This window comes from Salvelinus sp. IW2-2015, linkage group LG32 (assembly GCF_002910315.2).
Source record: "Salvelinus sp. IW2-2015 linkage group LG32, ASM291031v2, whole genome shotgun sequence".
Taxonomy (NCBI): Eukaryota; Metazoa; Chordata; class Actinopteri; order Salmoniformes; family Salmonidae; genus Salvelinus; species Salvelinus sp. IW2-2015.
The window spans coordinates 10,738,872-10,749,302 of record NC_036871.1 but is presented as its reverse complement, the minus strand read 5'-3'; the positions used below and the strand labels follow the sequence as shown (position 1 = coordinate 10,749,302).

Below are 10,431 nucleotides of genomic sequence, written 5' to 3'. Positions count from 1 at the left end.
AGCTAAACCGCTACAAGCTACCAGCTACAAGCTACTTAGCCATTTTTAACCGATGCTAGCAGCTTTTACCGTTGGAAACTGTGTAACACATTCAAGAACCCCCAGTAGCTAACCAGGCTACAAGCTACCAGCTAACAAGCTACTTTAGCCTATTTTAACGATGCTAGGCAGCTTTTACTTTCCGGCACAGTGACACCCAGCCCTGTTATTAGCCTGGATATTACTCACCAATTTAACAGCATCGGACTGTCTCTTCGACCAACCAACCGCCGGATCCCTGCCGTAATCCTGAGCCACTACTTCTGATCCCCACAGCTAGGCTGCAGCTAACGCAGCTAGCCACAGCTGAGTGCCACTGCTACGAAGCTAGCATCAGTAGCAAAACACAATTCTACAATCACAACCTCTCTCTCGCACGGCCTGGATCTCTGTCGACACGTCCACATCTGGGTCTGCAGACGAATACCCCACATCCGCTGTACCCTCAACCGGCCCCGTCTGAGCAGACCCCTTCGTCTGACAGACTCACCCCCCGGGCTACGAACTTTAAACACGCGTGCTAGTTAGCGCGCGACTCCCTGCTCCATCTACGGCGGCCCCTGGGACACTATGATCACCTGGCTACATAGCTGATGCCTGCCGGACTGTCCATTAATTACGGTACTCCATTCTGTTTACTGTGTTTTATCTGTCGGCTCTGTGTTTTAAACTCAGGCTCTGTGTGGTAGTTAATTCCGACCCTCTCTGCCTAGTCGTCGCCATTTTTACCTGCTGTTTGCTTGTGTTAGCTGACTAGCTGCTTTATTTCACTGTTGTTTTAGCTAGCTCTCCCAATCAAGACCTTGCAATCACTTTATGCGCTTACTTATGTCTCTGCCAAATATCAATATGCCTTGGGTATACTGTTTGTTCAGCGCTAGTTATCATACCCCATACTGCTTTTATTTCCTTTTCTGCTTTTTTTGCACACCAGTATCTCTACTTGCACATGATCATCTGATGATTTACCACTCCAGTGTTAATCTGCTAMATTGTAATTATCTGATTTATTGCCTACCTCCTCATGCCTTTTGCACACATTGTATATAGATTCTCTTTTTTTCTTTTTTTCTACCATGTTATTGACTTGTTTATTGTTTACTCCATGTGTAACTCTGTGTTGTTGTCTGTTCACACTGCTATGCTTTATCTTGGCCAGGTCGCAGTTGCAAATGAGAACTTGTTCTCAACTAGCCTACCTGGTTAAATAAAGGTGAAATAAACACAGACCTGTTTGATGTCTCCTTATCATCCACAAGGTGGCATTCAAACCTGTGTGTCCAAACCGCAGTCCACTCCACACAACTTCCTCTCTCCTACATCCCATACCGCCCACCTCTTCCTTAACTTAAATGCAATAAAATTGCCTCCCCTTACTACTAGCATCCCACTTCCTTTGACAAAGATCGAGCCCTTTTGCCCGAATCAAGGACTTGACTTCTCTACAGTCCAACGGGAACTGAATATCTACCCCCTCTCTCCTCACTGCACTCTTAGTCATCACATCAGCCTTCTCATTACCCTMCACACCCACATTGGCGGGAACCCAGCAAAAGCTTATCACCACTCCCTTCCTCTCCAGTCCCATTAACAGCACCATCATCTACACAAACAAGTCTCCCCTATCCGACCTGCCCATCTTCACACTACTCAACACTGCAGTCGAATCAGAGCAGATCACCACTCCGAGTGGTTTCACCTCCTCCACCCATCTCAAACCTATAATAATGGCCATCAACTCGGCTGCATACACTGACACATAATCAGTTAACCGCTTACATACTCGAGCATTGAAATCTGGGATATACACCCCTGCCCCCAACCTACCACTGACTGGATCCTTTGAACCATCTGAATCGTTAAAAACGAATAAAAACAATTATCTAGATATCTCTCCACACCACATCTCACGTCCTCATTCCATTCTCTCCTACCCTCAGTCATATCCACATCTATACTTTGTTTCGGACACAGACACTGAGGAACGTTCCCCAATGCAATTGCAGGCCCTATCCCTCTCCCCCAGTCCATATTCTACTCAATTGTCCACCCGTATGCCCTCTGCTTGCCCACTCTTTGCTCCCAACATTCCCCAGTTGCTGTGACCGCAGGATGTCCTTCTGAACTCTCTTTCAACCTCGCCCAGTATGCTAATGCAAGTTTGTCTGGCCTTATCCTCAGTGGCAGTTTCCCACTATCCACCTGCAATGCCTCAACAGGTGTCGTCGTGAAGGCTCCCACACACAATCTCAGGGCCCTTGACTGTATCCTATCCAGGCACTATAGTACCGTTTGGGCTGCTAATCCATATACAAAGCACCCATAATCCAAAGATGACCTGATCAATGCCTGATACATATACAACAGTGTTTGTCTATCCGACCCCCAATCATATCCTGCCACTGCCCTCATGAGGTTCAGCGCCTTCCTACACTTAATTTCCATATACTAAACATGTCCCTTCCACGTAAGCCTCTCATTAAACCACCGTATAATTGCAGCCTAACATCTTTAACCTTCCTCCTAGAAAACACCATGAAGCAGGACTTGGCCACAGACATCCTAAACCCCCATGTTAGAGACCAATCTTCCACAACTCCCACAGCTACTTGCGTCTTCCTCATCACATATTTCACATTCTCACCTCTCTTCCATACAGCCCCATCACCAGCATACAAGGCCACACCCACTCCCTGTCCCACCTTAAATGTGTAATCTATCATCAGGGTGAACAACATCGGACTAACCGAATTTCCCTGAGGAGTACCATTGTCCACTTCACACCACATTGACAATTCTGACCCCACCCTCACCCGTATGACCCGATCGAACAGGAAGTCCATGATCCAGTTATACAGACATCCCCTTCCTCTTCTTCAAGGTTTTATTGGTGGACTACATCCAAACATTGTGTATTGCCGCCACCTACTGGGAGGGGTGAAAACTGAGAAACTTTAACATCAATATATATATATACGTATATATATATATATATATATATATTTAAATATAAATGGGATAGGATGTATAGACATTATGAACAGTATGTGGATAGAATATTTAGTATATCTGTAGAATAAGTAGGGTAGAATAGCATATATACAGCAAAGGTTGAATAGGATAGCCTTGACTAGAGTACAGTATATCCATATGAAATGAGCAAACAATACCTAAAAGCTGTTTTTCAGTCTCTCGGTCCCAGCTTTGATGCACCTGTACTGACCTCACCTTCTGGATGATAGTGGGGTGAATAGGCCGTGGCTCGGGTGGTTGATGTCCTTGATGATCTTTTTGACCCTTCTGTGACATCGGGTGATGTAGGTGTCCTGGAGAACAGGCAGAGGGCAGACCACACCACCCTCTGGAGAGCTCTGCGGTTGCAGGCGGTGCAGTTGCCGTACCAGGCGGTGATACAGCCTGACAGGATGCTCTCAATGGTGAATCTGTAAAGGTTTGTGAGGGTCTTAGGGCTTATGGTCTGCATGATAGATTTGAGAAAGTCACAAAAAAAGCTTGTGCTCTGTTCCTTGCCTCAGGCTGCACATGTTGTTCTCTCATCAAGTGATCATATTTTCACCCATCAGACTATTCTCAATGTAATCTTGTCTTTAACAATATGTAAAATTTGTTTCAATTTAGAATGGCTCATATTCAAATGTCCAGGAAAAGGGGCAGTGGAAAAAATACATGTCAGACATATGCACTCCAATAATGAATGGCCATGTAGGTAGGCTACTCCGGTTATTTCACTCCACCCAGCAACCACTGTTTGAGGAGCACGCAGCCTCTCGCTGGGCTACAGGTTATATTCCGACCAAACGCCATGCCATGGGCTCTCCAACCCTGTTCCTGCAGCTACCCAGTGCTTCATTTGGGAAACCAAGTGAAATATGTTCGTGAACATCAATAGTAACATGTTTTCACAACGAAACATATTTCATTAAACTGTTGACAGCCCCTCTCTCTGCACGCTTGAATTAAGGAGAAAGAGGAGGAGATGGAAATGCACAGTGGTGAGATATTCTGTGGCTAAAGGTAATATGTCAGCCTTTTAATTATGAAAATATAAAAAATACCCTATTGCTATTCAAAATCAAATACAAATAAACTATAATTGTAGGTTAACTCTGTAAGCCGCCCTGTACAATCAATGAACCAGCAGCATGGCCTAGGTCTTAAAAAAAAGGCACAATCGTTATTTTCATTGCGTTACAATTTTTTACAATTATTTTTCGGAAACTCAATGCTGTTACTAAGTCGGACTCGTACCCTTTGCCCGGGTTCGCTGATTGACTGGACCGTGTTGGCACTGCTAACTACGTTAGCAAGTTCGATCTGCTGAAGGGATATTGGCAGGCCCCTCTAACTGAGCGCACCAAAGAGCTGTCTGCTTTTGTCAATGCTGATGGTTTGTTTTCCACCATCGTCTTCCGTTCGGGTTACAAAATGCCGGAGCCACAGTTTAAAGGCTCATGCACATCATGCTACGGGGTTTGGAATGTTCTGAGGCATATTTGTACAATGTGGTGGTATTTTGGGAGTCTTTTCGAGCATTTCACAGCTGCCAACTTGACAGTTAACCTGTCAAATAGCAAAATTGCCCAAGCAACAGTGAAATATCTCGGGAAGGTGGTGGGGTACAGGACAGTCTGACCGGTCCGGGCAAAAGTCGAGGTCATCAATAACCTTCCTGTACCAGCATTCTCCATCTTTGGAATGGCTGGTTACTACAAGGCTTTTTGCAAGAACTTTTCCCAGGTTGTTGCACCACTTGCAGATTTGACCAGTCTGAAAGTATTTCTCCGTTAGAGCCCCGATTGTCAGGAGKGTTTTTGCGAAGACAAAGACCATTTTGGTCTCTGCACCAGTGCTGCCTGCTCCAGATTTCTGTCGTACTTTTGCTTTGTACACTGATGCCAGCGAAGTAGGAGCAGGGGCTGTGCTCCTACAGAGAGACGATAACAATGTTAAGTATGCACCCTGTGGGTGCATTTTAAAAGAAAATGGTCTCATATCAAAGACACTACTCGACTATCGAGGTTTATGTTTCGGAATGCACCGATTGGTGTCACATCGTCAGTATGTATTACAGCTGTGCTGGCTTGTCGTTTCACTAGTCAGAAGGTGTTTTACCTTTGCTGGCTTGTCATCTCGCTACTCAGAATGTGTTTTATCTGTGCCGACAGGTGATATTTAAGAGCGGCTGGCCCAGTGCTCCAGTGGTCTTTAAATATTTGGAGGGTTAACACCTTAGTTGACACTCCCTAGGTGATTATTCATATTTTAACTATCCCTTATCTGATTTTCCCTGTTTTCTTTTGGTCCACTTTTTGGTTTGTTTCCTGTCTTTAAGTTTGGTGTGGGTTTTTATTTTTGTTTGCCTGTTCTTGGGCAAATTTAGTGTGCGCTCATGGTGGGTGTCTTTTAGGTTCCAGTTGCTGTTGCTAGTCAACTTTCAGAGGACACCCCCATGAGTGTCTTTCCCTCCTAGAACCCCACCTGTTTCATTTTGGTAGTTAATGACTCTTTGTTAGTTTCCTCTTCTGTTTGAGCGATCATTTCTGGTTTCTTGCTGGGGAAAGTAACATTATCATGGGGCGGCATCAGTGCTCACCTTATTAATAGCCCATATGCCACTAGGTGAGAGAGGTTTTCAGTGTTTTGGGGCAGAATTATGTGAGGTGCTGTTGGAGGTGCGTCTTGGTCATTTTAGTTCAGAAAATGCCACCCTCGTCAATGTGCCACTAGGCAAAGGGCAACCCTGCCAGCATGCCCTTTGCATTGGGATGCAAGGCAGGTCAATTGTAAATGATCAGTGCTTGTTAGAACTATTCAGGCATGAAAATGTCATAGGAAAGTTTCTCCCCCTTTTTCTCTCACCTCCTCCTATACTTTTCCACTGCCATAGCAACAGAGTAGACTGAAAGTACACGAGGACTCCGTCCCAAATGGCACCCTGTTACCTATATAAGGTACTACTTTTGACTGGAGCCCTATGGGAAGTAAACCAGGTTGGTTGTTCAACAGAATGAAGCCACTGATGCATGTTACGTAGCTACTGCATTTGGCTCTGTGATGTAGGGAGACAACAATGACATACAGTACACAACTGAGGTTTGCTACAGATCTGCTAAGTTTCAATAATTTCTAAGCACAAACTTTGAATTCCAAATGAATATCGCCCAGCTATAGTCTGTCCAAAAATATCCCAATTTTCCTTGCTATACCTATTGTTGTGTCTTTGACTATAAAATAACTTATCCGCAATTAATATTACCTGATTGAACTAATCATGTAAATATTAATTAACTAGAGAGGGACACCACGAAAGAATATTTATAGAGCTGTTATCTTTCGAATAAACTCTTAAAGATTTTGTAATATTTTACTAAATAGCCGTCACATTAATCATCATTTTATTCAGTCTCATCTGAAAGTTGTAAGTCCTTGATTATCTGCAAGAATCCTGGCTAACAAGTTGAATCAGCAATACAAAATTGGGTTTAATTATTTATTTACTAAATACCTAACTAATCACACAGAATCACACATATACAATTAGATCATAACTTGATCACAAATTACGTCATACAGAAAACGTCCCTAGCGGGCGGAATAGATATGACAGCTTGTTACACAAAGGGAAGGGGCGGGATTTTAGTGAAAGAGCGGGAGATTCGGAACAGGGCAAAAGCTGTGCTCTCGTAAATATAGTTTCTTATGCATTCTAAATTACCGCCCATTTGACAAGGAAAATGCAATACATATTTACTCTGAGCTGCGCTTCAGTAGGTTGGTGGTAGATGGAAGGCCGTATCGACAACCCGAGTCCTCTGTCCTTTGGAGAATGTCTCTGTTGGTCACGGGAGATGTTGTAGTAACGTTGTGGGTAGTAGACGGGATACTCGGACTGTCCTTCCTAACCTGCGTTTGTAGCAGCTGTTGCCAACTCAACGGCTAGGAGATATCACTTCTGTAGTGAACACGAGTTCAAAGTTCATACCATTCACAATCAAAGGCCATGCTGATGTTGGCCTAGTTCTGTAGTTATTGTCTGAACCATCTTGACATCGGATCGTCATCCAAAATGTACCCGGAACAGGAAGTTACATTTTTGTCACTGGCTTTATATAGTGGAGGTAGAGGGGTGTGTCTGAAAAGTCTATTACCCAGGTCTCTTCACAGGGGCGTGCCACTGGTTGAGCTGAGGAAAACTTATGAAAGCACAGATCTCTCATTTGGAAGCTAAATTTACATTTCATCTCTTCACAAATAATCTCATATTCAAACATTTGAATTAAACAACAATTCCATGTGAATCCGATACCTCTGACATTTATACTTTCCACAGTAGAGTTTGTCATTCTATCATTGATGAGAATGTGTCAGAGGGCAACCGAACTGACATAATATACCTTAAGTACCACCGCATATGTTCAGTTGGTTGGATTATCAGAATATAGTTCATTTCCCCCAACTTCTGATGTTACCCAGAATCTCTATGTTAACCCATGGGTTTCCTTATGTCACATCAGTTATAGTGGGGAGAGAGAAAAAGGGGGAAAGAGGTATTTATGACTGTCGTAAACCTACCCCCAACCCAACGTCATGACAGTCCCCCCATGTTGGGTTCAATCTTGCGATTAACCTGCATGTTGCAAACCAACATACAAATGACCGTGGGTTGTCCTGGTTGTGGACCATCGTTGTGGTCCCCATCTGGTGGTCGACCCAGGTAGGGTTTCTGCGAATGAAGAAGTTTGCTCCATGGCTGGACAGCAGATGTCCAGTTGGTGATCGCTGCGGCAGTCCCCCCCTCTGGTGTGGTCGACCCGGGTAGGGTGTCTGCAAATGAAGAAGTCTGCTCCATGGCTGGGCAGTAGGGGTCCGGATTGGGATCGCCGTTCCGGACCCGTCGTCTGGTCGTCCAGACTGGAAGATCTGGGCAGTAACTTAGGCAGATGTTAACAACGCACACACACTCATGWAATATRTCATTACATTTCCTCCCAAATGAGCGGCGTTGTGGCACTAACTGATGGTTGTATGGGGAAGTTGTTTATGGCTCTATCACTTTCTACATGCCGAAGAAAATGAAACAAAATGAATGAAAGCATAAACAAAACAAAATATAGTTATGCCACCTTAACCATCTAATTGGACTGTATTCTATCTATATGTCTGGTCTGGCAAAATGACCCTATCATGGCATTGTCTAATGCATATCAGGGCTCTTCTAATTTGCGGGGTGTTGGTTAGGGTACTATCTAAGTTGATAACTATATGATACGTCTACAGCTGTAAGGCACTAGTTTTGGGCAGTCTACAGGGATGACCTATGGACTTCTGAGAAGAAAACTGGTGAGTGCTGTAGCTGTAGAGTTAAAGGCCTCAAAATAACTGTTCAACTTTACTAAGGCTGGTATTTTGCTCGGACCCTTAAGTGATCCTAGCATAAATCCTAATTGGATGTTCCGTTGTACATGTGCGTTTATGCGTACGCAAGCACACATGTCAAGGGAAGAAACCCAAGTATCCTGGCAGATTACAACTTGTTCAGAATGAGTCTGACGTAGTCAGGTAATTTTCAGGTCAATGCCTGGAGGTCAGTCAGAATTGGTGTCGAGGGAGTCTGTAGTGGTTTTACTACCAGTCACTGTCTTCCACTATTGTAGTGGCAGTAGGTATGAGGAAGTATTCTTCATAGCTATGTTATCCACGGAGGAGCTAACCTCATGACGGAGTATAAGTATTAGACCAGTCGTACATGGTGTGATCGTGGTTCCTGCCTTCTAATACTTTTCTCCTGAACGGAGGGTTCTATTTATTAGTGGCGTGTGTAACCATTGGAAGAGTGCAATGGAGATTCCTTCCCCGCGCTGCACTCTGAGTGACTCAGACTCAGTCGCTGTTTCAAAAGCAATTTAAGTGAGGTTACTAATCCTCTTACTGAGTGTTGCTGGACTGACTGTGGTTTGGTACTGGTACTCAAGGGGTCCAGTCGTCCTACCGATTTATTCTGAAATGTTATCCTACAGGATACATGTTAGGCATTTTACTAGTTGTCTTGTAGTGACTACTACACATGGCAAGGAATGATTATTGTTGCCATTTGTTTTGGAGGTGGGCAAGTCCACTGGACTTCCTTTACGACCAGTGTGGTACACCTCAGTAATATCTTAGATGTGTTCTAAGATAATCCCGTCTAGGGGCCTGTCTGCTCCTCACTGTTCTCAAATGGGAGTTTACAACTAGATTTGATTTATGCTCTGGCGGCCTCGTACGGTGTTGTCCGTAGTCTCGACCCCCCACCCGGCCTCGATAAGGCTCATCATGGTCTGGGCTACTATTCCCCCCTTTGCGTCTCGGGACCCCCCACCAGCATGTGGTGTTGGTATCCGAGGCGCAAACGAAAGGTTCGGACCCTATGTACGAGTTGTCAGTGGCTGCGTTATTATGAGAATTGCTGCAACCTTTCAACCAAATCTCCTGGTGTTTGGTGCTTCAACCCCCCTCAGTGGCTGTCGAGGTCTGTCAGTCACCACCGCGACCGCGTGTGGCAACCTCTTCAGTACCTGCGAACTGAGACGAGGATATCGGTCTGTGATATCGCAAAGTGTTTCACCAGTGGGCGTAACGGGTCAGTTGCTGGACTGACGCCATTATTGTCATTGTAGGGGTTGACAGTCCCCACAAAGCGGAAGGTGTGTCATCGGAAGACAGAGTATACTCGCGCATCAATGTTTTTCTTGCTGAGACGGCCGCATTGCGTTGCGGAAGTGTCTGAAGGGACGAGAAGTTCATCTCAACTACCGTATTGCATGACTGCAGGAGGAGGGAAGTAGCTCATTCAACAGAGACAGCTGGCTCGAAAACATGAAAAGAATTGTCATCAGATTGGCTGTGGAATGTGTTGAGATATCGTAATATCTCCTTGGATCGGATTCTGCACCAAGTGTTTTTTAAATGTCTTTTTCCCAAGGGGTGCTTTCGACAGATACCCCTCGTGAATGACTGCGTTGCAGCTAGCGTTAGGGAAAGACAGTGTGGTCGGTGAGAAGGCACGGTAGCCTGCGACCATACCTGGTTGGTTTTCCAATCCATCAATGGAGTAACCGATCCATCAAGTCTGCTCCCAGTAGCAGGGGTACAGTTTCGAGGCTAGTAACATACACAGGGTGGACGAGCGATATGTCCTTGAAGTGTGTTTCAGCATGACGCTCAATGTGAGAGGCGAGGTAGTCTGAGTGACCCGCAAGTGTGTGTCGCATCGTTCCACTTTTAACCAACGTTTAGTTGGCTTCAAGCCTTTTTAGATCATCAAACAATGTTTGAAGATGAGTGATATTGTCGCACCCGAATCAATTAGCGCATGACAAGTTAGCAGTCCTC

At 44.8% G+C, this 10,431-nt stretch overlaps 1 protein-coding gene across 1 annotated transcript in view; it reads left to right on the top strand.

The window, feature by feature from the left end:
- LOC111957291 (inhibin beta C chain-like) overlaps positions 1–10,431 on the top strand; it is a 30,353-nt gene that overhangs the window by 2,105 nt on the left and 17,817 nt on the right. Inside the window, exon 2 of the mRNA XM_023978084.2 lies at positions 3,361–3,476. Within this exon, the coding sequence (XP_023833852.2) occupies positions 3,361–3,476 (116 nt within the window). The remainder of the gene's footprint in view (positions 1–3,360; positions 3,477–10,431) is intronic.